Here is a 26576-nt window from a genome sequence, read left to right as displayed (position 1 = left end):
TTTCTAAGGTGCATATCATGTAAAACTTGACTTGAAGTCTCTTGGTGTTATGGTTTTATACTTTGGGTAAAGCAAACTCTACTAGATGAGCTCATATTTAATCTTCAGAGAGAAAGGATGCCAAGAGGTGTTTGTAACATTCCAGAGCTCTAAACCTCTCATACAATATATAGTTAGCTTAAAGTTATACTAGTAGCGTAGCACCTTAAATTCTACCACATCGGGCTGCAACCTTTGCCGAGGAGATGCACCATCGGACTCTACTGGGGGCGGGAAGAGTGGGATTATTGAGATTATGAGTAATGGACTGTGCCCTCCTGCCTCGAAAGTGGGTTTCCGAACAAATTTAAAAGTAGAAAAGGTTCATAGTGGGTCAAGATTTCGTCTGCCAAGAATGGCCTGTGGGTGCCCTTGATAGAGCTTGCTGCTTGCCATGACTGGATTAACAAGACTGAGCTGGCCAACAGTTACACACAAAGCGTATAAAACATATGGATCGAATAGCAACGATCAGATACATCTGCCGCCAAGTCCTGCGAAGGTAAAGCGGCATATGCGGTACAGATGGACACGGACCATGAGATACCGGTGGGGCAAGAAAGCTAATGAGATCATCTACTTCTGGGCCGCCTGGCAATCCCCTGTGGACATATATTTAGTATCTATCGTCACATTTTGGCGGGTGTTTGATTGTAAATATGGTCCGACTTGGTTGGTGTGAGCAGTTTGTAATCCACCATGGTAGCTTCGACGCTGTTTTCCCTCGGCCTTCTCGCGAGTATAGCCTCTCATCACCGGTCAATCAAACGCACAGTCACCCCACGGTGACTATTGATGCAGGTGTAGTCGCCGGAACCACAACATCCATTTCATCCTCCACTGTTACAGTGAACCAATTCCTTGGTATTCCCTTTGGTGCCCCTCCCGTGCGCTTCAGTCCTCCAAAGCCTCCTGCACCGTGGTCTTCGGTCTACGATGCATCCAAGTATAAATCCGATTGTATCCAACAGTTTATATACCCAGAGGCCTCACGGAACCGGACAATCGGGGTATCCAACACGCCTCCGCCTCGGGGCGGCGAGGAGAGTGAAGATTGTCTCCACCTGAATATCTTTACCCCGCAGGCAGCACCAGAGACCTCCAAGGCTGTCCTCTTCTGGATCTACGGCGGTAGTTTTTCGTTTGGAGCGAGTTCCCTGCCCAGTTATGATGGCACCAGCCTTGCGGCGAACCAGGACGTTGTGGTCGTCACCAGCAACTATCGCACCAATGTCTTTGGCTTCCCGGGCTCTCCTGATCTACCTCCATCACAATGGAATCTCGGGTGAGTCGGAGGCAATACACTATCAGCGAATACAGTCCACTACTGACGAAGTATAAGCTTACTCGACCAACGTCTTGCCCTGGACTGGGTCCAGCGAAACATTGCGGCCTTTGGCGGAGACCCCAGCAAAGTCACCATTGTAGGCCAAAGCGCAGGGTCCATGAGCGTGGACGCTCTCATTACAAGTCCTCCAGACCCTGTTCCATTCCGCGCTGCCATCATGGAATCCGGTGAAGCAACGCTACTGGCGTTCATGGCTGGGTCCGATTGGAAAGCTCTGGTGAACGCTACCAACTGCCAGAACAAGAATGAGCTTGAATGTGTTCGCGCCATCCCCGCGAAGCGACTTAAAGAGATCGCTGAACGAAAAATGCTCACCTTCACCCCGATTCCCGATGGAATCACCTGGCCAAAGAACCCACATCAGAACCGTCTGAACTCCACGAATGACTCGTCTAAGATCGCCCGTGTGCCTTTACTGATCGGGAGCAATGCTGACGAATGCCAGACAATTGTCGCTGGACAGAATGCGGCCGAAGCACGCGTCTTTCTCAGTGGAATCCTGGGCAATAACACGGCTCGGCTTCAAGCTATCCTGAAAGAATATCCACTGGGCACTCCGGGGGTTAAAACTGAGCGCGATCGTGTAGCGAAGATTCTTACTGAAATGGGATTTCAGTGCCCAGCACAGCGCGTCGCTAATGACAGCGCGTCTGCAGACATTGGTACTTGGCTGTACTACTTTAATGCCACCTTTCCGAATACCAATCCACTAGCTGGTAGCGGGGCCTTTCACGCGGCGGAGATCGATCTGGTCTTCGGCACATACGCGCAGGAGGGGGCCACGAAGGTTCAGAAGGAATTAAGCCAGGTGATACAGAAGACGTGGGCTGGCTTCGCGAAAAGTCCGTCTGCCGGACCCGGCTGGGAGACGGTCCCGCAGGTTGGGATCTTTGGTGATGGACCGAAGACTGAAGGAGATGGCGTGACCCAGGGATTGTTTCAAACTGTTGATGCTAAGGAGCTTCATCAGAGGTGTCAGCTGTATCAATCAGGCTTTACATGATGTGATGGACTCTGGTAAGGTTTAGAGGTCTGCATATTGGATCGATTTTAGAATGTAAGGGCTTACCTCTAGCGGCGGAGGTATACGGTGTCGAACCACAAGATTTGGAGTCTATAATGATATGTTCTAAACAGTATTGGTTCGCAGAAGTTGTAGTGTGGAGGCCCAATGAGGAACATTTCCCATGCAGTAGGACATTCAAAAAGAGTATGTGCACGGAGTAGGACCATACTAATTATATGGACCCACTCCATCATGGCGAGAGACTGCACACAGTTGTGTCCAGGAGACAAAAATCGTCAGCGACAGGATTCGAACCTGTGCCCACGAATGGAATTGATATCGAATATGTTCCGTAGAAAGTTCGAGTCAATCGCCTTAACCACTCGGCCACACTGACTTGATTGTATATTTGGCCGGGCTTAAAAGGATCCGTGTTTCACCCGGACCTTGCAGCATTTATCTCTGCTAATCGTCCTTGACGGCCTCTCATATTACTGCCTCATATCACTCAGTTAGAGCAAACAATGTCGACTAAAACTAAACACGCCTGTTCGTCCTGCAGGAGCATGAAGCGCAAATGCGACGGTCAGCATCCGTGCTCTAATTGTGTAAAAACAGACCAAGACTGCTTATACAACAAACCTTCTCGCAAGCGACGCCGTTCGATCACCGCTCCGGCTGAACAAGCACGCGATGATCTCCAGGCGGACCCAGCTGTGCCACGTACAGGGGGACTCGCCGAAATAAACTCTGGGGCCCTCCTCGCGAAGGGGCTGGGCCTCTCAACCAGCTCTTCCTCTGCTGAAAAACCTCGTCTTTGCTCGTGGAACCTCAGCCTGCGAGACAGTACCATAGGCTGCTACGCAGAAGCACCGCTCACCCAAGTCTTGAGTATCCCTCGTATGCAGCAGCTGGCAGCTGTATACTTTGCAGAAGTTCATCCCGTGTACCACTTCCTCGATCATGCGATGGTTGAGCGTGCCATTCTTTCCATGTCACCTGATCAGCCTCTATTTGACCCTGCCCACCACGTGCTTCTGGGAATCGCTGCCCTAGCATGCCTCTTCAGCGATCAGCCAAATGATCTAGAATCCCGGATTGTGCAGTATGCTCGAGCCGCTCTGGAGCATTCGACTACGCTACAATTACCGACCGTGGATCATATAGTCGGATGGTTACTCCGCGTCATCTACCTACGATTGACCGGCTCACCAAACGCGACATGGATCGCCAGCTGCACGGTGATGCATATGATTGAAACAGCCAGGCTACATCTCGAACCATCAAATGCCGGTCCTCTTTCGGCTGCGGATAGTTCCTACAGTCCGCAACTGAGAAAACGAATCTATTATATCGCGCAACTCTTCAATACATGGATATCCTACGACTACGGACGGTGTCGTATAATACCTCGCGGTGCGTCCTGCTCCCTTCCCGCCGAGGACTGGACAGCAGACAACATCGCTATCTGGCGATTGACAGACTCCCTGGACCCCGATCGACATCTTGACTCGACAGAACTAGAGAACCTACTACTCCAAGCTTCCGAACTGACACTCTCCCATCCGGCCTTGGAACTCAAGCGGTGCAATATTGCATTGTGTATATATCGCAGACTTCGTGTATCCGGTCGTGTTGTGTCCAGCAAGGCTTTATCTCAAGTCTTGTATCTGGCAGATATGGGCATTGACAAAGCAACTGAAATGGCCAGGAGGCACTCCCCGTGGTGGCATATTGTGAATGTGCCTTTCCAGATAATTTGTGTCTTGCTTGCAATTGATACTAGAGCTTCACTTGAGCGTATAGGGAAGACACTCTCTACGTTGCGATTGATTGCACGTATCTATGGCACGAGTGCCATCAACGAGACCTTTGTGACCGCCCATTCCCTTATACGGATTCATATGAGGCGGAAAAAGGAGGATTATGAGTTATTAAACCGGGTGGAGGAAGATATTAGGGCGTGGGAGGGTGACCCCAGTGCACTGCAGCCCAGTCCCCCAACTGCCTTTGTATCTCAGCCGGTCGATATGTCGAATGATGTCATGGGAGAATCTTGGGATATAGATTATCTATTATCATCGAGCCTCTTTACTCCTTGGGGATGAATGACTATGCTTGTCATATTACTGGGGGATTCTCCCTTTTTATACTGAAAATCACACTCCTCCACTTGACGGACATGATAATCGTGATGAACCGTAGATGTTGCCTTCACTATGCGTCGAAATATGTATGCCTTGACAAGATCCCTCCAGTTCACATACTCCTGTATGGCAAGGCTTTAGCGCCAACCCCTTCTCCTGCATCATCCGGAATATTTACGGCGAGCTACACACACGCAGTCTCTACCTTTCCATTGTTTGCCACTTCGTGTAATGGTATTCAGCGCACTCGGCGAGGCAATCTAGAATCACCCCAGGATGCCAGATTGGACAACCATCTGCAAACTCCGCCTCGGGATACGGCATGTCGATCTAGGCCGTTTCCAACAGCAAGTAAGGTACTGAATGGCGGCATAATGCGGGACCCTATAAACCGTGTCCGATCCGGCTCCTCCGTCCCGCTCCGCTCCGCTCCGCATCTAGTCCGCTCAAAGTTCTGGTCTTCTCTCAGAAGCCTAACGCGTAGGCAATCACACATCATGCTGAGTATAGCTCCACAAGGACGACTTTTTAGGGAGACAGGTTCCACAATTTCCGTATGGTATCTTGCCGTCCAGAATCGTATTTACACCTGGATGCCGCCAGTAGACAATCCGTAACTATCATCCCGTCATTAACAAGATTCATCATCACTCAACCCAGCTAGCTCTTCCCATATTACAAGCCATGGCATCCGAATCCACATCCCACCCGCGCGTTATTCTAGGACTGATGACATTTGGCCCTGATGTCAACAAGGGCGCGCGAATCACCTCTCTCGATGAATTCGGCCAATGCCTCGATTACCTCAAGTCCCAGGGATACAACGAGGTTGACACGGCGCGCATGTACCTCGGCGAGAAACAAGAGGAATTCACCGCCGCAGTTGGGTGGAAGGAACGCGGCCTCAGCCTCGCGACCAAGGTGTATCCGACTCAACCTGGGGTTCACAAGCCGGCCTCTCTACGCAGGAAGTTCCATGAGTCGTTATCCGCTCTTCAGACCGACCAAGTGGATATCTTCTACCTGCATGCGGCAGACCGGTCGGTCCCGTTTGCGGAGACCCTTGAGGCTGCGAATGAGCTCTATCGGGAGGGGAAGTTCAAGCGCTTGGGGCTGAGTAACTATACCGCGTTCGAGGTTGCGGAGATTGTCATCCTGTGTACGGAGAGAGGTTGGGTGCGGCCGACAATCTATCAGGCTATGTACAATGCGATAAGTGAGTGGATGATCGCGATTTATTGTGGGCTTTGATATTTGCTGACTTGGAACAGCCCGCAACATCGAAACGGAATTGATCCCCTGCTGTCGTCGCTATGGGCTCGAAATCGTCGTCTACAACCCGCTAGCCGGGGGGATACTCTCCGGGAAGTATCAAGCCGGCGCTGCAGTACCGGAGGACGGCCGCTTCAGTGACAAGAACACGACCGGAGCTTTGTACCGTCAGCGATACCTCAATGACTCCGTGCTCAATGCACTGGATATCATCAAACCCATGGCTGAGAAGCATAGCCTCACTTTGTCCGATGTCGCCTTTCGATGGCTTTGTCACCATTCCCAGTTGCGCCTCGACGGAGACGGCAAGGACGGTATTCTGATCGGTGTGAGCAGCTTTGGCCAATTGCAGCAGAACTTGAAAGCGCTGCAGCAGGGTCCTCTTCCGGATGAGTTGGTCGATGCCTTGGACGAAGCGTGGATGTGTGTGAAGCCTGTCTCGGCGAATTACTGGCATCTTGATCTGCAGTATACCTATGATACTGAAGCTGCATTGTTCGGGAGGTGAAATCGCTTGAATTGACTATTTTGGTTATCTGTTGTCTTGTTGGTGCGCTGTTGCATGGTTTGGTGTGGATGGGAAGGCGAAACTTCTTCTAGAATGGAGATCCTTTTTGTACATTGTTATAGAATATATATTTTGGCATCCGGAACGTTATAGCATAGCATATAGACTCTCATGATATCTGGCTCCTCTGATAAGTTTCTTTACATCTAAACACCAGTAGTATTCGGGTACGTGCTCTTTATCAGTGATATATACCCAGCCACAGCAGTCTCAACTGGTATCACTACAGTTTTATCATAGAAGCTCCACTCTGAGCCCTGGACCAGATAGTAGAACAGGAAATCTAGATTTCAGTCTGAAGCTATGCTCAATCTTTGTAATACCAGGCAACCTTTTGCAAACCATATCCGAGAAATGCACTCAAGAGACAAGAAAGAAAGGAAATGTTCTAAACATATGTACAATCTGAATATATCACCCCGGATGTCAATAACTCGGCCCCTCCAGAAGAGACGCCGAAGCTGGCCTCAAAGGCAGAGGAGCCTCCTCTTCATAAACCGGACTCAAGGGCGTCGGCGGCCCAAAACCATACGACTCATCAGACGTAACGTGGCGAACCTCCGGCCACCTTTCTTTCTGGGCGTCCGCTCTGGGTTCAGCCTCCGGCTCGATGATCTGGAGCTTCTTGTTTTTCTTCTTCTTCTTATCCCGTTTCCGGAGCGGAGCCCAGGCGCCCTCCCAACTGTCATCTTTGCGCTCTTCGTGGGGCTCGGGCTGCGTTTGGGGCTCAGGTTTCGGAAAGGAAGGCTGCTCATTGACGGCGATGGTCTCGTCGGTAGGATGCGGCGAAGAAGCCGAGGGCGGCGGCGACGGAGTGAGCGGCCAGTCCTCGCTGACAGGCTCTGACTCCGGCTGCTGGTGTCGTTTCCCACTGTACGCACCGGTGCCTTCGTCCTCCGTGGACCCGTCATATGCATTGCCGGGCTCGACCTCCGGCACGACATCCTCGAACGCAGGCTCTTCCTCCGGCACCTCGGGAATCGTCTCCTCGACAATCCGCACCGAATCGCCATTCGCCATCGAATGAACAATCTGTCGCCCGTTCTCGAGTCTCCGGAAATTCACCGCCGCCAACTTCTCCGAGTATATCTCCGCCATAATCTGCACCAGTAGCCGGTCAAACGACGCGTCCCGTCCAATCCCATTCAGAAACCACTCCCGCTTGAACACCGCTTCGTCCGTCTCGAACTCGTCCTCCATCTTCACCCGGATGTAATCCTGGAACCACGTCTCGTCCCGCGGCAGCTTGGAGTAGATGCTCCGTGCGATCCGCAGAATGTCCGGCGTGGGCACATCGCGGTCGAACACTTCGATGTAATGCTTCGCGTGAGCCTCCAGTCCACCGAGACCATATTTCCTCGCGGCCAGGTAGGCAAATGCGCTCCGTCTGTATTCTATCGTTCGCCGGGGGATGCTGGGGTCCGGACCGTCGCGGAGAGTCTCGTATTCGCCAGTGTACAGGTAGTGGACGAGGGTGTGGCCGATGTCCTCGTCGACGTCGAGAGTCGAGACGAACTTCAAGCTGGGGTTGTAGCCCTGCTCGAAGGCCTTGGGACTTCTGCGCAGCTGGGGGAATTGCCGCAGGTAGAATTCCGGGATGATGTATTCGTCTCGGCCGATGATGAGAGTGACGACCGGGGCTTTGTAGGGGCTGGGGTTGAGTCGTCAGTTGGTGGTGTTCGCCATAGCTCTTGCTCCCAAAACTAAGTAAGAATGAGGGTTTGGTCGAACCTTGCCGTCGGCTGCGGATACTCCCTAACCTCGCCGTCCATGTACGACGTCTCTTCGATGGGGTCTAGATGCATGGTTGCCCTTTACTCTTCTTCTTCTTCTTTTTCTTCTTCTTCTCTCTTTTACTCTTTAAAAACAGACACAATCTCTAAACGAATCCACACAGCACCAGTCCCAGAACCAAAAACAAAACAAAAAAAACAACCCGGAGAATTTACCCCACCCAGCCAGAGAAATCCCCTCTTTAAACACTGCCCCCCATGCAATTCCTCATTCTTTTTCTTCCAAGGCATCGAAGCCAACGTCTCGAATTCAAGTCAGGGATCAATGCAGGTGTGAGCTGTCCAGTCACGCTATCTCTATCGGGGCGATGCGTCGAATGGGATCCGCAAGACACGTTGGGCGCCATCCGAACCACGTCAGTCTTGTTGTTATGCATGCGAGGATGCCTTTAGGGCTTGTGGGCCTCGCCCGCTGGGGGTGGGGGCGCTGATTGGGCGGTGAGTTCGTCTGGCGGAGTTGCAGGATACCTCTGGACTTGTTTACTTTTTTAGTAGTGGGATAGTGGGTTCTTGGATCTTGGATTTAGGGGATTTAATCAGGTACGTTTTTAGTATTGGCAGGTTGGTGTGCTTGGTTGGAACTTGGGGTTGAATTTCGCTGAGAGGGTTTGGGTTTGGGTTTGGGTTGTGGGAACGGAATTCCCCGCATTTGACGTTAGGGTGTGTTTAGTATTATTTATGCATGTATTCAAAGGGTCTCGAAGCATGAACAGAAAAATAGAATACAATAAAACTAATCGGGGAAGACAGGTTTTGTTTGGAGTCATTCTAGACCGCTTGTTTCGTTCTCGTTGCGCTCAGTTCGAAGGCCCGTCTTCGCTCCCGACTTGCGTCTCATCGACCATTCTATGTGTCATTTTGAGGCTAATCGAGCAAATGCTACAGAAATAACTTGTTGAGAATTTGGAAAAATTAGTTGTAAAACATAGTTCAATACATTCATGGCTTAGACACGCCCAGTATCCTGCAGCAAACACCAGCAAATATCCTCCAACCGTCTCAAGGGCGAGTATGATTTATATGAATATGACAACCCATGCCCAAACATAACACCAAAAAAAAAAATAGAAAAAGGCCTCAGGTGAATATATAGCTCACACTGTTCGACCGATGTCGCCTGCGTCTGCGGTGAGAATGCGATCGGGAACTGTGTGTCGATCCCGTCTCGCTATCCTGATACGTTTGTGCACGGCGAATAGATCCACGACTGGCTTTCAGCGACGAGATCTCGCCCTTTTCTGGCTCGGGCGCTGTGATAGCTGCAACGGGTGCTGGCGCGGGAAGTTGAGGAACCTGGGGCTGTTCGATCTTCTGGGCACTGGCGCCGAGGAACCGGGGAGGTGGGTTTTGCACGAGACCGACTGGTAGGTACTAGTTAGCTGGTATTCTTCTGGCAGATGAAAATACAGCATTCATCTTGGGGTGTAGGCAGAGTTACCTTGGAGCATGATGTTGTCCCATATCGACCGTGGCGGTTGGAATACCCCGATGTTCTGAACGGCCTTCTCGTCCACCCCCGGGAGATTCATCCAGACTAGATATGTTCCGCGGTGAATATCGCCCTCGATCCGGAATGGATGCAGTTTCTCCGGAATCAGCAGTGGCGTGGGGATGACAATTGGCTCGTAGGCTGGAATGACCAAGTGGAAGAAAGGTGGTCTCCGCCGTGGATGTCGCGTGGCGGAAACATCTCGGACGGACGACATGAAAGCGACCAGGGCATCGAGGTCATGCACAATGCCGATGAAATTCCGACCCAAAAGACCCTTGGTCCGCAGCTTCTCCTCGAAATGATACGTCCAGTCTGTGTCCGGATGGTAGACGAAATACCAGTCGAGCTCAGGGTCCGACTTTTCGATCTTCGACTTCAGCATCACATAGATATTCTCGGCGAAGGCGGTCCCCCCTGCGAGCGCAAGCTCGGCTCTTTGTGTCTCGCTCATACTCTTCAGGTGTCCTGCGATCGCCCGCAGCTCGCCCACGCCTTGATACGTTGCGATCATGTTGGCGGCGATGCCGACTGCCCCCACGGTGCCGGTGAACGCGGATGCATAGACGGCTTTGTCGCCGAACGAGTTCGCGGCGATTTTGATCGTCTCGATGACCTTTTTCACGGTATCGCTGGTGACATTGAGTTTCTGGCCGACCTCTTGGATGGTCTTCAGAGCGTCGTTGGTTTGCTCCGCGAACTCCAATATCTTCTTCTTCCGTTGCTCGAATAGCATCACGTCGCCGGTGTATGTCCGCTACGTTGACGGACCGGTCGCGGTTTTCTCGCCCAAATCCTTCCAGCGGTGAATAGATCGTCCGGGAATTGCTCAAACTAGTGCCCAGCTCGGGCGCTACTTACTCTATCGCGAAAGCTTTGGTCGGTTCTAAGCAGGAAGCGTGTGAGTGAACGTGACCAGCATCCCAGCATCTTGGAAGTAGAAAACTCACCTAGAGCCATGGTGAGACGCACCACGAAAGCCAACTGGGATTATGTCATGTTTTAATTTCCCTTCTGCGTCCAGACGGACGCTCCATAATATAGAGCCCAAGTGAGCTATCCTGGGATTAATTGGGCGCCCCACAGCGCGATCATTGGTGATCCGCACCGACACGTATGTTGGCTCCGTCTTGCTTCGCTGTACCTCGACGGAGCCACTTTGGTTGAATTGGGGGACTGAATCATTTGACAACGAAATTGTTAAGTCTGAGTGAACAAGGGCAGAAATGACTTTTACCCATTGTGAATGCCAGTTGCGATTGTATTGGTCGGAAATTGGTTTGTTAGGGTTCTTCGGGGTGGCTGATTGATTGATTGATTGATTGTCTACCTCGGCAGCCCTGACGAGGCCTGGCAATGTGGACCCTTTGGCAGTGTTTCATAAGCAGGGATATTCTAGTACTTGTTTTATGGCTTGTTTCGCCTCCATAACTGCCGCTGGCCCATTCATTCGCTATGCTTCTCTGCATTTTGACTTCAATCTCCTCGTCGACGAACCGAGCTAACTTGGCAATAAGCGAAGGGCGCTGCCCGCACGGTATCACCTATCCTGCCTGTTGCTTTCAAAGCTGGACAAGTGATCTTGCTTGCACAGGTTGTCCACCTATTGCACTCGACTAGTAGAGCAAAACCATGAAGCAAAACCGATATCGCTCCTATCCAGCTTCGGACAGTAGGATGATTTGCAACTAGCCCGCACAATCGCTGTATCGAAGTAGCAACTGGGTTACAGCACATAGTCCGAGGTGGGATGACATCGGAGACAGAGAAAAGAGGTGGTGTGTAGTGCAGTAATGACGGTCCTTGCAGCATAACCTTTCTACTGAAGAATGAAGATCGGAAGAGACATAGCACAAGGAAAGGAAATAGAGAAGAGTTGGATCGTCATATCGTCGTACAGACGTTCTCGGACAATTCACAATTGATCCTGAAGATTACTACTTTTCTGCTGTACGCAGTGCAGCTATACTGAGCTTCATCCGGGGCTCATTGGCATTCAAGACTGTTGTCTTCCAGCACCGGCGTCAGGTGAAGGAGGACACCATATCTATACTTAACGGAAAGTACCAAAATGCAGCTCAGAGCTTAATAATATCTAATTTTGGCACATGTATTATTCTTTCGAGTATAGACTACCGTGCATATACGCGGTCCTCCACAGAAAGCACCGGTATGCCCCACATTCGTCAAGCGCAAGGCAGATTGAGTCGCAGCCTCGCAGGAGCTTTTTCTACGCAATAGGGACTTAGATCCGTGCTGCTTCAGCGGATAAATCTTCCGAGGACATTAAATTCGTGCAGGTATCTGACAGAATCATATCACATGCTAGTACCTAGAGATCCCACTGGCCAGCAGCTGGGTAGTGAAATGTAAACATCCGAGTGGAATCACATTGCTCCAGTTAGTTGCATATATTCCGGTCTTGCCAATCTTTCTACCCCGCGGGGCTGTGTCGGAGAGAGCAGCAGACTAGTATGGACCTAGGCCCGCTCCTCGATCCGAGCTTTGCGTCCAATGCCATCCTTGGCTGGAATGTTCTGAATATATATCATGGGTAAGGTCTGCCCAGCAATTTAGCCAATTCTCACAGCACCACATCGATTGTACAGAATCAAATCATGGCGTCTACGGCATTTCCCTCCTTAGCAAAAAAAGTCCAGCTCTCCGACGGCACAACGTACGGCTATGTCGCCGTTCCTCCTTCGACCCCAGGCCAGGTCTCCTTCCTCCTTCTCCATGGATATCCGTCTTCGTCGTATGACTGGCGTCACCAGATACTTGGTTTGCAGGATGCCGGATATGGTGTCATTGCGCCGGACCTTCTCGGATACGGCGATACAGACAAGCCCAGTGATCTGAGCGCTTATCGCAATAAAACCATGAGCAAACATATTATTGAGATACTGGATAGAGAGGGCATAGATAAAGCAGTCATGGTGGGGCACGATTGGTACGCAAGCCTGCGCTTCTCTTGCGATTTCTCCCATATTTCGTATATCCTTGTCCACAAAATGCCATACAACATCACTACCGAGGCTGGTATCTCGCGCCAATTGTACTCCAACTAATGAAATAAAACATGAACAGGGGAGTTGGCCTCGCATCCCGTCTAGCAACGTACCACCACGATCGATTCTACGGTCTAGTCACAATCGCCGTCGCATACATTCCGCCCGGCATGGACTGGGACGTCGGTCTGTCCCCTGATCCCCATATCCATTGACCCCCAATTAACGACCGCAGACTCCATCTGCGAGAAGACCAAAAGCATAATCGGCTACGAAACCTTCGGCTACTGGAAATGGCACAGCACCGACGAGGCGGCGGAAGACTGCGCCAACCATGTAAGTACCCGTCAACTAACTCCCCCCGAATATATTCAACCCCAACTAACAAACCCAAACACAACATAGCCCGCCTCCGTATTCAGCCTCCTCTATCCCAACGATCCCTCTCTTTGGATATCCGACTTCGCCCCTACAGGGAAAGCAGCCGAATTTGTCCGCTCTGGACGCACCACTCCCCTCCCTCCCTGGTTTTCCGCCGAAGAGTATGCCGTTCACAGTCGTATCTTCGCCGAGGGCGGCTATGCCGGGCCCCTTTCGTGGTATAAGGCAGCCATGCGGGGTGTTGATGCTGACGATGAGGCTGCTATTCTGGAGGAAGAGAAGCTGTGTCCGTTGCCGAACTTGTTCGTAGCGGCGAAGTACGATTATGTCTGTCGGGCGGATTTGCAGAGTGCTTCTTCGCGAACGGTGGCTCCTGGTGGGAGGATTGAGGAGATTGATGCTGGGCATTGGGTGCAGCTGGAGCAGCCAGAGGTGGTGAATCGTCTGCTGGTTGATTTTGCGGAGGAAGTGAGGGTGTGAAGTGATGGACTTGGTCGGATTTACTTATAATGTTTAGCATCATTCATGGCGACATTGAATAGTGTTTGTCTGCTTCGATTGTCGCTTTGTATACGGAATGACCGCGAGCAGATGATTTAATTTAAGCTATTCTTCACTGCTTTGACTTCTACTTTGAAATCAGTGGAATCCCATGCCAAATCACACCACTTGCACGCACTTACAGGCATTGGAGGGCCATCCTGGCTGGGTCTTTTCAATGATCTTCTCTCACGATCACTGCATAATGCTCAGTGATACCTAATAAAGGACAACATCACCTTGCGTAGCACAGCTCCTTGAGGATGACAAGCCAGTGAAGGTAGATCATATGTCCTAACCCATTTATAAACCATGGAATGAGCGTGTTCCGTTTCAGCTTCTCCAGCGTAGGACGATGCTGCAATCGTCCATGTCGCTAGTATCTCTAAGCAAGCTTCCGTAATAGCCTATAAATATTCACTACACACATGGAAAAACACCAATGATGGTCAGGTAGTGGAGATAATATTACTGGATTATGTGAAGCCCAACGTTAGGATTGGGGAATACAGTTGGTTCAACTTTTAATGGCTTCCATACAGAGCTTGACCAACCTGTATCAGGCAACGTCCTAACCCTATACTCCATCTTAAAATAGTCCCTCACTCCCAGAGCCACGTTTAAATCTCAACATGCCCCAGGCAATATCTGCCATCACCTAGACTGGGTAGAAGATTCCATTGAGACCTTGCTGTCAATGGATCTTGAATCAGTGGCTAGCGGCATTTTGTCGGCTGATTTCCTTGAGGAATTACTTCCACGGCGAGGAGCTTCCCCTCAGGACTTTGGCTGGAACGAGCCGAGGAACTGCCCCGACGTGTTGAGGAGACCCCAAGTGAGTACCTGTATATTATACTATAGCCAGTTTTCGCTAATCAATCATCGTACGTAAGTCCCCATCATTGCACCCTCCGTCCTCGTCCTCACCAAGATCAGGAGATGGGCATTCATCGCCGAGTTCACGCGTCCCGCTCAAAATGTGGTATGGAGCTCCATCAATCGCTACCAGGGTCAATGATGCCAGCAGAAACGCGGAAATGTGTAGCGTTCAGCTTCAGGCTTTAATAAAAGGGGCCCAGATGGGTCGATCTGCAGCATCGGACAGTGTACCATCGACACCACACAGGCTAACTATACCGAGCCAATTCTTTGGCATCCAGAGATGCCAGCCACGGGGCACACAGACTGCACGCAAGCTCGCCGGGTATAGCGGCATAACCCCTTATATCTACTCTATAGGCAGCAAAGACTAGTGAATGGGAGGATCTATCCTCAGAAAAGACGAGAAGTACCACTAGATATTAGATGGTGACTACTCTAGCATGGATATGAGCTTCCTGAGTAAGTATCGAGTGATATTTACCCAACGGATGATGCTTACCTCCTTTGATTGGCCAGAGAAGTCCATGAAGAAACTAAACACACAACTCTTGGATTTATAGTTTATACTATCGTCTATGCTGTTATAGCTGGTGCCATATGAACTGGTAACTTTAGCCAGCGACGCGGGATGAAATGTCTTTGGCGGCGACGACGCTCTCTCTTCCTGTGCTGCGTTGTCTTTTTGCCTTCACTTGCTACGGTCCTGTTTCCCTGCCATGGCTCTTTCATTGCTTGGTCGGGATGTTGGCTTCTCCGCTATCCTTCGCAGATTCTGGTGAGATATCTCAGTGTTAATACATGCCTTCCTATCCCTAGACAGTTCAAGGATTGCTAGCCTGGATTGAGGATCATCACTTAACTATACCATAAGTACAGAACTAGTGAATATTCAAGATCACTGCGGGACTGTACATGGATAGATGATTTAATTAAACCTGTCAAGTGATTGTTCTCTGTATAGTCCCCCTCAAACACAGCTAGGTTTAGTATTCGGCTCCAAGCCAGGGTATATTCTGGCCGCTTTGAGTCCAAGCCATCCTTCATGTGGATTAGACTCTCGAAAGCATGTTATGGAGATGGTGTAACATACCCGCGCCGATAATAGCGACTTTGACGAGTTCTGATGACGTTTCGGCGACGGAATCGAAATACCCTGACTTTGCAACTGACACATTCAGAGGACACGAGGTCATTTAATCCTTCGGTGGCTACCGGTGGGAGGTTATTATAAGGTCCGATTCCTTACGTCGTTATCCGTCCGACGGCGCCACAACTGTGTGATTGTTCGGCCATTGGCCATGATCCCGGACACACCTGCATCTCAAAACCAACTGGTACGGTAGATGTCAGGCCGGTCTGGCCAGGTCTTCATATAGGTACTCTACTTGCTGCTTTATGGATAAGTGCGGGTCATTTAGCTGTTATATATCGAAGGTGTGAATGAGGTTATCAAGTGGATTATAGAAGCTGCCAGCCTCTGGGTCTGCTGACTACCGCAGTAATAGTAATCAGGAGTTAGGCTGCTATAGAATTACCTGGTGTATTTTCTGAATGGGAATCACCAACTCGTGCTCGCGTTAGGAAATGCTACGTTGTACACTTGAGTCAGTTGATTATTTCCTTTGTGGATTCCTTCCGCTGTGCTTGCAATGTTCATAATGGTGTGCTTGACTAAAGTCAACAAGACCATGATGGAACAACGGTTGGGCTTGGTAGTATATGCGTGCAGCATCTTTCATAGGATGTACTCGTCCTCCAGTATAGGTACACTTACACTTCCCTTGTCACTCTTCGCTCACTTACGTAGATCAGTATACAAGGCCGAGTATTGAGGGTTATAGAGAGCAAGTCCATGAGTTTTACGTACGATCCCATCAGGACCTCTCCAATATCCCCAAGATAATTAGTAGAACCAAACCTCAATTCACAGTCCAATCGAAAGTACTCGATTCATCTGCACTCGTTACTATTCAAACTAACAACAACGAAGACCTCAACATCCAACCACATCATCAAACCAGACAGAGACCACTCATGAGCCTTATAAAAGAAAGTAATGTCCAAGATGACCCACACAATCACCTGACAGATGCCCATCGAAGTGTCGCCCCTTCCCCCCCAAGACAAGCAAGCCTACATAGGCCTGCACTTCATACTCTCGATCATATTATTCATATTTTCGAAATCAAGGTTAGCGTATTGGCCCTGCATACCTGGCCTAAGCATCTGGTTGCAGTCGAACCCAATGTAGGCGTCACAGGTATACCCGGGACGGATATTCATGGAGGAAATATTGTGGAACCTTTGCTTCTCTTTAGAACGATATCACTTATAAGACAGATATAGTACGTACCACGGAGTATTCTCTCGGAATGAGTAGCAGACATTGGCCTCACGGAGACCCTCGGAGTTGCCTTGGTACATCATGTCCTGGTAGATGGTGACCTGGAGGTTGGCTCATTAGATGTGGCTTGGTTAGGGCGTTTCACGGGCAGTTTGGTAAGGTTATCCATCACTCGTGGTTTCACTTACAGTAGGATCGTCCATCATAGGCGCGGGTTCGGCGGGAGCTCCGCTGGCTACTCCTGCCATCAGGAGGCCCAGAGCAGTCACGATGGCGGTTCCAAGATTGAACATTTTGCTTTCGGGGGTAGTGTCTGTCTTTGGGATGGAGGGTGAAGAAGGAACTATGGGCTAAGCAGAGGTGAGGATACTCGAGGAGAAGGACATTAACAAGAACCTAAGGACGGTTTAATACCTTCGAGATCCAGATATCACTGACCCTGTTTTAGGACTAATCGGCCACCGAGCAGGGGCCTTTGTCAGGCTTCGATCACGACCAGAGTCATAGGATTAGTCGACCAGACTCGTACCGATCCGCAGCTATTGATGTTTCAGAGATAGTCTACTCGGTGGCCGATTAGATACCCGAAAGCTAGGTGTTTACATGATACCATTGTGTCCGTGCATACGCACTCTGTTCTTCCTGTGATGGAAGATTCAAGAAAGGCACCGCACAGAGCATATACCCTGGCTCTAGCACTCTATGCCTTCTTGTCTACTGTAGATGAATTAGTATCCCTGCTGCTCCTATTCTTTAAGCATTCTAGATAGAACCTAAACCCTCGGCTGCCGTCTATTCCTTGACAGATACCGTTGTCATAACTTTCCTCTTATCGCTCATATATACATGCACCTGGAATAATTATCTGGCACACACACATATATATACACATTAACAGTAGCTATTGAATTGTGAATTGTCCAAACTACTATCATACAACCCAGTTTCGTATTTCTTCCAGGGAAGATCCAAAGCCAAGCCTTCGTTGCACAATCTGGGGATTCCACGACCGCGTTTCAAATAGCTTTAGATATCTGCCATGGTAATGTACCACACATCTAGATGTCAGTGTTAGCGAAGAGGAGGTTGCATTACTATCCATGCACAACACCGATCTCCTATACATGCAGGGTGAATCAGTATACAGCAATACCCGAGTCCTTAGACATCATGTTGGAAACAGCCCCCATTAGACAAAGCTATATGCTGTCATAGTCATACATCTCAATATATCTCCAAGAATATCTCCCTGACGATTCTGTAACCTGTTTATCAGGCCATTTGTTCAATGTCAGAATATCCGCGAGAGAATTCCGTTTTTGTGGCTATTGATTTTGTTTGATGCAGAGTGCTCTTGTTTAGTTCTCTAGGGAATTAAGCGTTCGGTCTATCTCTCTTGATTACACTTATCATGGTTCTATAGCCAGCTACGGAATATTGCAATATTAGTGGATCACAAGAGTCTCCAGCCTAAATGGTAATAGTGGAAGAGTGCACAGTAACTATACTATAGTAAGAACCAAAGCAAACAAAATACTCCGTGTGCGATCATAACCAGAAAAGATTACATTTAAGCTAAGTGTGCCAGCACGCAAATGTAGAAAGTGGCATAAAACAGAGATCATGCTACAGGCTCACCTGCATTCTGCAGCTTCACCACTTCTGCCGACGTAGGTAGCTCAGACCATACATCGATACCGTCAAGAAGGGCCAACGCCATCCCGCCTTCCTGGTGCGTCGTGATATGACAATGAAGCAGCGAGGGAAATGGCCCGCTGACATAGTACCGAATCGCCATCCATACTCCATCGTCCAAGGCTGCGGTGAGAGTGTTTGTCGTGAATGTGTCACGTAATGCGGGCTTATCGAGGTAGAACAGGTCAGGTCTCTCGAGCATTCCTTCGTAGACAGTCGACCAGTTGAAGACGCCCATCCCTTGCCCAACAATATAGGCGCGGCTGCCGTGCTTGTGGATGGGATGGGGCGGGTGGATAGGGTCCATTTCTGGGTTGGATATGATCTGGATAATGATGTCCACCCAGGTGTTGTTCAGTGTTTGGAGCGTGTAATTCGATCCTATGACATCCAGTGGCTGTTTCTCGAATATGAGCGGTGTGTCTGCTGTCATTTCAGGCTCGTATAGGACTCCATTCACTATAGACCAGTGATACGAACTATTGACACGTTTCATGCTGGTTTTCAGGGTAAGGTTCGCGAATGCCGGTGGCAGGGGAACATTGAACGCTGGGAGGTTCTCTATGTAGTTCAGGTACCTGACGCTAGCAGATGTGTTCTGTCCGGCATAGTCAATGTACCCCTTAGTTCCAGGGCCAATTTGTGCTTGTGGTCGAGTCTCATTCTGCGTCGTGTTTGCTGCACGGTAGGAAAGGATAGCATATCCGCTGATGACCTGGTCGCCCCCATTGTCCGTGACTCGGATCGCATAATCTCCTGGTGTCTGATCCAGCTTGATTAGAGCTGAGTACCGAGCTCCGTTGTACATCCCAACCATCTCGTATTGTCGCGGCTCCACGAACTGACCGTCTACCTCATAGATCCACATTGGATGGTTGTCTACCGAGAAGGTGGTTCCTTTCTGCGCTTGTCCCCCAATGAAATTCAAACTCGCCCATCCGTCCTTAGCATCAACTTCGATTGTAGGCACCCCACCATCCGACGGGGTGCAGTTATTGTGCATTGAAGATGGGACCGCACTAGGCTTCTGATTTGGCCAGCTACCCTGAACATTGTGTAAGGCGGGCGCTAGGCATCTGCTCGCAAGTCAGCCCACAAGCAGCTTAGCAAACGTATTCTTTGAATTTTTTGTTTTATGATACGTACCCTCGGTCGGTCAGATTCGTCCCTTCCAGCACCAAGGCGATCTGGGGGCCAACCAGTGATTGCATCCAATGGGCATCCGGGCAATAAACGGAACCTTTGCCGTTCACAAGGATACTGTCGACACAGCTACACCGTGAATTAGTTGGCTAATTTCAGATATTTCCTGCGCCGTCTTCGGACTTACAAGAGATTCATGCTTGAATCAATCTCGGCTTGAAAGTACTCCTGAGCAGTAAAATGGGTCCAGTCGGTTATTAGAAGTAAGTTTGAATTGGCCTCGGCATTCTGCATTTGGGCCACTTCGGTGGCATCTTTGGCTATCATCAAGTACGGCCGGGCAGCGTCGGGCTTATGGCTGTAAACGTGAGCTACGCTCGGCCAAGTGTGCGAAAGTCCTACCGAATATAAAGAGCCCCGACTTGTCCATCCTGCATCACATTTTTGAAGTGTGAATGATACCTGCACTAGGTTAGAAGTGCAGGCAGAATATATTATAAGGCCACGAACCAGAATGTGCCTGCTGGAGAAGCTTTGAACTTGTATACGAAAGACGAATTTGGCTGAATGGGCGCTTGTGACAGCCCTGGAACACCGTCGGACCACGGAGCGGATTCCATTCTACATGATACCCTAATCAGTCAATATTTAGAAGGTGGATATAGTACTATCTCACGATTGGCCATGCCAGTGGACTGTTGTATTGAACGGCAAGTGATTGAAGACATGCACCTAGGCCAAGTCAACGACTACCATCTGCAGGTTGGCCGTGTTTGGAGATACCTCGACATCGTCATCCTCATCAAATATCAAATCAGGCCCTGGATACTTTCCATTTGTGAGAACCATTTGCCGCGGGACACCATTGGGAGAGCCAACGCCCCAGGTGAACTCCAGTGTCTCGCGGACTAGCTTGGCCTGCACTAGGCCGAGCCAGATGGAGAAGGCTATAACAGCCGTAAAAATAGACATTTGTCAACTCAAGGCCTCATTTACCGAACAAGAAGATTTGGATTGGTAAAGTTAAGCTGGCCAACAACTCCAGTGCGACTAGCTTATCTTTTAAGGGTTGTACAGGTGGAACATTGGGGGTTTGAAGTTCCCGAATGCGGGAACGTTCAATTGGCATTGTGGCTTTGGATTGCTCGCGTTAGTGTAAAACTTCGTGCTTAAAAGCATTTTTTACCTCGCCAGCTCTGTGGACTGATTGGTGAAAGTCTCTTTAACGCCATTGGCTCCGTTCAGATAAGGTCTGCTTGGTATGAACCCTTTCTAGGGATGGCCCATACAAGCTCGAACCCACAACACAACTTCATAGAAATGAGTCGTCATTTTACATTTCGTGGCGTCTCAGGTTAGTCCACGGAGAATAAAATCCTCATGCCGAGCACTCGGCAAACAAAGGGGACCAGACTGATCAATGAACGTATGAAAAAGTGGCCGCAGCTGGTTGGAACAGCACGTGGGGGGAAACGCGCAACCCCTTACGTTGGAGCGTCCAATGCGTGTCACAACCGTTCAGAGAAGAGCCAAATACTTATCGGGAGCGAGTAATAAAAAGAGAGAAGCCAAAGAATGTAGAAGACAGGCGTCATATTCGCGAGGGATGTAAAGCTCTAGCTATGCATGAGAGAGGAAATGCTGATGCTATTCGCGAGCCATGTATCTCAGGAGCTATTAGAAATGTGTGAACCAAAGTTAACTCTCTTGAGGACCCTTACCGCAATACCAAAGCGATATCAAGTCTTCCCCATCCACGGAGGACCCCTTGCATATCCCTACAGACGGGCTAGCCACTCCTCGGATCCGACCACATCGGCCTGTTTTGCAATGACCTTCTTCATGAGAACGTCGTGCACTTCCTGGTCTCGATCCAAGCAGAGATCCTCGAGCACCGTCAACCCATAATCCAGATCGGCTGCCTGTCGAACCGTGGACAGGACTGCCCCGCTAGTGATCAGGCCAACCACAACGAGATTCTCAATGTGGGAGCTGCGAAGGACCACCTCAAGGTCGGAGCCTCCAAAGGCAGACACCCGACGTTTAGTGGTTACAATGTCATTCTCGTGAGGCGCCACTGTCGGATGGAACTCAACGCTTTCGTGTCCCTCGGTGTATCTCCCTGTTGGAATGACTCTTTGTGCCGAGGGATTGCGAAGGTGTAAATCAGGGAAGCCACGACGAAAGGCTGTTTTCACATGAATAATCCGGATGGGTTTATCTCGGGCGGCTTTGACCACGGAGGCGAGGCGGTCGATGTAGGATTCTCTTTCTGGGGTGGAGTCGTCGTCGAGGATCTGGCCCGTGACTCCTTGCTGGACGTCTAGGATGAGGAAGGCGGTCGCGGTGGCCGTTGTGTTATGTTGTCTGGTGTGGGTCTGAGGAATGCAACTTTGTGTTCTTGTAGATTGTTTATTTATTTATATTTAACGTTCAGCGACATCGCGGGACCGGCCACAGCAGCGGTCCCGGGTGATTCTTTCTCATCCTCCCCGGTTCCGCGTATACTGAGTAGGATGTCGAAGCCCTAGATCACAACAACAACAACAACAACAACAACAACAACAACAACAACAATAGGTCGACTTGGATAACTATCTACTACTATCTACACGGACCCCCAACTCGCTTCCCTCATACCCTCCAGCCCCCTCCTCTGTTTCCCCGTCTCATCAAAATTCCCCGGATGCAACCACCCCTCCAACCCCTCCTTCACCCCCTGCTCCCACTCTGCCCTGAGCAACGAAAACCACGCCGTATCCCTATTCCTCCCCTTGACAACCATATGCTCCCTAAACACCCCCTCAAAAACAAACCCCAACCGTCTCGCCGCCCGCTTACTCCCCTCATTCAGATCATTACACTTCCATTCCACCCGTCTGTACCCCAGCTCCTCAAACGCATGCCGCAGCAACAGATACACCGCCTCTGTGGCACCCGTCGTGCGCTGTAGTTCCGGGGCAAAGAGCACGTTCCCGATTTCGAGGCGGAGGTGCTCTGGGACAATGCTCATGAGCGTGATCCAGCCTTGGGGCTTTTGGGTGCGGTTGTCGAGGATCGTGTAGAAGAGGGGGTCTTGACTGGTGGTCTTTTGGTGGATGGAGGCTTCGAATTCCGTGTATGTGCTGTCTGAGTAAGGGCCTTCGGGCAGGTAGGTCCAGACCGAGACTTTCTGGGGGTCGGTGGTGCCGCCGACGAGATTCCAGAGGGCCTCAGTGTGGGATTCTTGGATGGGGTGTAGGGTTATGGTCCGGCCAGGAAGGGGATGGGGGGTTGGTGATTGTGCTGGGGGAGTGAGGACTTCTGGTCCTAGGGGCTGGTTGGTGGTCATCTTTTTTTTTTTTTTTTTTGGTTCTTTTCTGTTGTTGTCGTGGTAGTTGTGTACTGGTATGTGGGAGGTTGTCGACCAGATGAGGTCAATTGCGTTTGAGAGATAGTTCTAGATATCATATCTTATATCTGATTGTAGTTACTATCTGAGTCATTGTTTTGTTATGTAACTAAAGTAGCTCAGGTGGATCGACACGACAGGATTCGCCGAGATGCGTCATTCCCGTACCTGATTGCATTAGCGATCGAGATCGTGATAGGAGCTTGTGCCCGAGGCCGATGTGAAGGATTGTCAGGCTTGATCTTACTGGGCCGATCGACTGGCGTTTAACAGTTGAAAGAGTTAGGGCTGTTGGATCAGCCCGTGCCTGTCTCAGCAGTGTGACCACCAACACTCGCGGTTGCAATGGGGTCCAAAATTCCATTTACTTGTTATAGCGCAAAAAGTCGGCGTCACGGTGCTTACTGCTAGAACCATCGTATGCTTCATCATCATCATTACTACTTGATCATCCTAAAATGTTACAAAACCTGGTCGCCTCGACCTTTACACACGTCATCCAGAAATACTGCGTTCAGATCGGTCGGGATCACCCCCGCTTTGACTCCATCTACTATGGTCAGCTCGACGTTTTCCACAAGAACAACCCGATACGTACCGCGATAAGACCACCGATACTCGCCGAGCTGGGTCTTCCAGGTCCAGAAAATCCATCCCTGGTGTTGTTCATAGTTCTTCACCTGCGCGGCAAACCACGTCTTGTAAAAGTCCAGGTTGGAGTATGGCGTCCATTCGGGGGTCTCTTGCACGTTATCGGGCACCCCTAAGCTCCACTCGCCAACAATAGCGGGCCAGTTGGTCGCCACGTTGTCGTTACACGAGGCCTTGATGTAGCTGTCTTTGGAGACTTCCACTCGAGGATCCCATTTGAGATAGCGGTGGTTGTCGTAGGCCGCGTAGTAGTCATCCGTCAGGTGCTCGTGGGGATCCCCGGCACCCCAGGCACTGTCCATCATCTGGATATGCAGGTAGTCCTTTCTGTCGATGCTAAGTGCTCTTTCCACTCTGCGGATGATCTATGGTTCGGGTGTGTCTCAGTATGGCAGTGTCTACATACAGCTCCATAAGGCACACTCACATGGAAAGCATTAGGGTAATAGTTGGATCGCAACGTAGCCGTGACCTCGGGATTCTGCACCGGCTCGTTGACGACCTCCAGCATTCCCACGTTGCGGAAATTGGGCAAGGTATGGACCCTGATCGCCATCCACTCGAGGAACTCGAGTGCCCGTTGATATTGAAAATCCGCATAGAATCCAGGCGTATCGGCGAACTGGCCTGTAAAGGCGTTCTTCGCAACCTGCGCGCCAGGGGCCCCGTGCAGGTCAATAATGATGTACAGACCAGCATCACTGGCCCACCCACACAGCTTCTCGAGGTACGCAAATCCGCCCCGTGGAAAATACTCGCTGTCGTTATAGATGAGATCTTCATTCATCCAGTAGCCGACCGGTATGCGAATCGTGTTCAGACCGTAGCTACGTATCTCATTGATATCTTCCTTGGTAATCCATGAGTTCCAATGCTCGGCGAAAGCTTTGTTGGCTGCATCCTGGCCCAGCTTCATCACACAGTCAAATTCGGATTGCTCGCCTTCACAGCCTATCTCAGACCAGGCTTTCGTAGCAATCCAGGGTTCAAACACAAACTGCGTGCCCAAATTGACGCCCCGAATCTTTCCGTGTGAGGCTTTGAAGAGATCGGTTCCATTGCTGGAGGTGATAGTCTTGTCGGTCGTGGGAAGCCAGGCGACAGCCAAGGTTGCCAGGTTATTCAGCACCGCTAGCCTGGTGAGTTTCATGGCTGTGACTTGAAACCTACATGTATCATTGATAAACTACACCCAAAAAAATAAACCGTACGCAATGCAGATATAAATTACCCACAGTTCTACGGGAGGTGACCCCCCGTGGGTAACATCTCTTCAACAGGCGGTTAGCCCCCAGATCCATATTTTGATGAGCGATCTGAAAGGGAAAGAAAGTAAATCTTGGAACACACGGCTCTCTCAAAACATGATTGGGTCTCATGTTATCCGTGTTATGTAGGAGTTCCGCTGAGAATGGGCCTGACTCGCTCCAAGCGATCCGTAGACTTAGGGTTAAGTTTGAGTATGCGTCCTGTGCGACGGACAACTGCCGCAAAGCAGGCGGGGGCTAGGTAGGGGGTAAGAATGTGTCAATCGGTTACATTCCCCAGACGCCAGATCCAAACAATAACACTTGGTCCCGTGCACTTTCAATGTGAAAAGGAGGGACAATGGTGGATCGTCGTCGTCGGAGAGTGCCGTGAGACTAACAGCCGAAATGGCCAAACTAAGCCCTGTGCCTTGAACTAAAACAGTATCGTCCACATAGCGGTCTTTTCCATAGCCAATAATTCTCAGGAATTTTATCCAGTATCATTTCGCTTGTGAAGTTCCAGCAAAAACTTTGGACCAATTTAGAAACCCGTGCAAACTCTGCCCAGCCGAAGGGAATAGTACTAGTCCTTTTCCTGAATGCTCGCTTCAACCCTGACACCCATTCACGGCATACCATTTCTGATAGATTGTAATTTCCGGAATGCCTCGACAACTTGTGGACGCGTCGGTGAAGAATGGACCAGATCAGGATCCTCGGAATTCCCTGGGCAAGAAATAGTGTCATTCCGCCTGGTTGATATCAATTCCCACGAACGCAACCCACGCTTTATAGCCTCCTTTCAATCGCGCGCGATTAAAGCGATAAAGTTCACCATCCTGCAAAGTATATAACTACGCCACAGCGTAGCTATGCGTTCCATTCCAAGGGCATTGGCCTGGGTCTCTCCTAAGCTTGCTCGGGCCGGATCCATTCGGGTTCCCGTCTGAGGGATCATCACTTGTTTAGTGAAATGATATGCCGCTGTTCATATGAATTCGGCCCCTTGAATGAAGATCTGAGCAGACCGTCCGGGAAAATTACGGTTCCTCCGTACTTCAAACTTATTCAAGCGAGCAATATCACCATGTCTGCCTTCTCCAGCGATTGCCAAAGAACCGTATCATAGGATGCAAGAGAGTGGATATGGTGAGAGTGGGGGAGGGGGGTCAATTAGTGGAACAAAAGTGTCCAGGAGACCCCGGTGCTCTTTTCCGACAGTTTCAGATGAATAATGCCCTGTATGAATGATTCATCGACTCTTGGGTCCTCCTGATACCAAAGATGGATTCAGGTCCGTAGTATATAACAAAAAGAATACCGAGATATAATTACTATAATGCGTAACACCATCTGTCAGGATGGTAGAAGTGACCTTGATCGGCTACGATTACAGACATGTCTACATGGGTCAAGCTCCGTCATGGATGCAGTGGTGCGACGCCATATTCTTGCTGTTTCTTCGCTGTCGCCTGCGTTATCTCGAAAGAGTCTGTTTGGGGAGCCCACTGAGGGTACCTAGAGTAGTCAAGATTAGCCCCTCTTCTAGCTGCGCTATCACTGACTGGAACAATGGTTTTATTCATTCATTCCATCCTTAGCGGGGTGATCATTGCTGCTGCTTATTCC

The 26576-nt window shown here is 50.0% G+C and overlaps 10 protein-coding genes across 10 annotated transcripts; 4 read left to right on the top strand and 6 right to left on the bottom strand.

Moving 5' to 3' along the window:
* Positions 1-698: 698 nt before the first annotated feature.
* Positions 699-2390, top strand: ABOM_002862 (carboxylesterase/lipase family protein; the record flags this gene model as incomplete). Its single annotated transcript, XM_022529992.1, has 2 exons — positions 699-1324; positions 1382-2390. The coding sequence occupies 2 exons, from the start codon at positions 699-701 to the stop codon at positions 2388-2390; spliced, it is 1635 nt and encodes a 544-aa protein (XP_022391848.1).
* Positions 2391-2917: 527 nt separating this feature from the next.
* On the top strand, positions 2918-4501 carry ABOM_002861 (uncharacterized protein; the record flags this gene model as incomplete). The annotated part of the gene is made up of 1 exon (XM_022529991.1): positions 2918-4501. The coding sequence occupies one exon, from the start codon at positions 2918-2920 to the stop codon at positions 4499-4501; it is 1584 nt and encodes a 527-aa protein (XP_022391783.1).
* Positions 4502-5224: 723 nt separating this feature from the next.
* ABOM_002860 (aldo/keto reductase family protein) lies at positions 5225-6320 on the top strand (the record flags this gene model as incomplete). The annotated part of the gene is made up of 2 exons (XM_022529990.1): positions 5225-5756; positions 5812-6320. The coding sequence occupies 2 exons, from the start codon at positions 5225-5227 to the stop codon at positions 6318-6320; spliced, it is 1041 nt and encodes a 346-aa protein (XP_022391784.1).
* A 486-nt stretch (positions 6321-6806) lies between these two features.
* On the bottom strand, positions 6807-8185 carry ABOM_002859 (uncharacterized protein; the record flags this gene model as incomplete). The annotated part of the gene is made up of 2 exons (XM_022529989.1): positions 6807-8031; positions 8112-8185. 2 exons carry the CDS (start codon positions 8183-8185, stop codon positions 6807-6809), a joined length of 1299 nt encoding a protein of 432 aa, XP_022391875.1.
* Positions 8186-9250: 1065 nt separating this feature from the next.
* ABOM_002858 (uncharacterized protein) lies at positions 9251-10398 on the bottom strand (the record flags this gene model as incomplete). The annotated part of the gene is made up of 2 exons (XM_022529988.1): positions 9251-9534; positions 9612-10398. The coding sequence occupies 2 exons, from the start codon at positions 10396-10398 to the stop codon at positions 9251-9253; spliced, it is 1071 nt and encodes a 356-aa protein (XP_022391874.1).
* A 1882-nt stretch (positions 10399-12280) lies between these two features.
* ABOM_002857 (alpha/beta fold hydrolase) lies at positions 12281-13531 on the top strand (the record flags this gene model as incomplete). Its single annotated transcript, XM_022529987.1, has 4 exons — positions 12281-12612; positions 12750-12856; positions 12906-13006; positions 13076-13531. The coding sequence occupies 4 exons, from the start codon at positions 12281-12283 to the stop codon at positions 13529-13531; spliced, it is 996 nt and encodes a 331-aa protein (XP_022391824.1).
* Positions 13532-16606: 3075 nt separating this feature from the next.
* Positions 16607-17110, bottom strand: ABOM_002856 (uncharacterized protein; the record flags this gene model as incomplete). The annotated part of the gene is made up of 3 exons (XM_022529986.1): positions 16607-16775; positions 16827-16918; positions 17006-17110. The coding sequence occupies 3 exons, from the start codon at positions 17108-17110 to the stop codon at positions 16607-16609; spliced, it is 366 nt and encodes a 121-aa protein (XP_022391823.1).
* Positions 17111-18438: 1328 nt separating this feature from the next.
* Positions 18439-20627, bottom strand: ABOM_002855 (multicopper oxidase; the record flags this gene model as incomplete). Its single annotated transcript, XM_022529985.1, has 7 exons — positions 18439-19588; positions 19659-19784; positions 19843-20013; positions 20058-20117; positions 20166-20276; positions 20332-20387; positions 20439-20627. The coding sequence occupies 7 exons, from the start codon at positions 20625-20627 to the stop codon at positions 18439-18441; spliced, it is 1863 nt and encodes a 620-aa protein (XP_022391873.1).
* Positions 20628-21433: 806 nt separating this feature from the next.
* Positions 21434-22986, bottom strand: ABOM_002854 (GNAT family acetyltransferase; the record flags this gene model as incomplete). The annotated part of the gene is made up of 2 exons (XM_022529984.1): positions 21434-22022; positions 22274-22986. The coding sequence occupies 2 exons, from the start codon at positions 22984-22986 to the stop codon at positions 21434-21436; spliced, it is 1302 nt and encodes a 433-aa protein (XP_022391872.1).
* A 521-nt stretch (positions 22987-23507) lies between these two features.
* ABOM_002853 (glycoside hydrolase family 5 protein) lies at positions 23508-24847 on the bottom strand (the record flags this gene model as incomplete). Its single annotated transcript, XM_022529983.1, has 3 exons — positions 23508-23596; positions 23645-24062; positions 24125-24847. 3 exons carry the CDS (start codon positions 24845-24847, stop codon positions 23508-23510), a joined length of 1230 nt encoding a protein of 409 aa, XP_022391821.1.
* Positions 24848-26576: the final 1729 nt, after the last annotated feature.

This window comes from Aspergillus bombycis, assembly GCF_001792695.1.
Source record: "Aspergillus bombycis strain NRRL26010 chromosome Unknown contig00018, whole genome shotgun sequence".
Taxonomy (NCBI): Eukaryota; Fungi; Ascomycota; class Eurotiomycetes; order Eurotiales; family Aspergillaceae; genus Aspergillus; species Aspergillus bombycis.
This window is presented reverse-complemented; position numbering and strand designations above follow the sequence as displayed.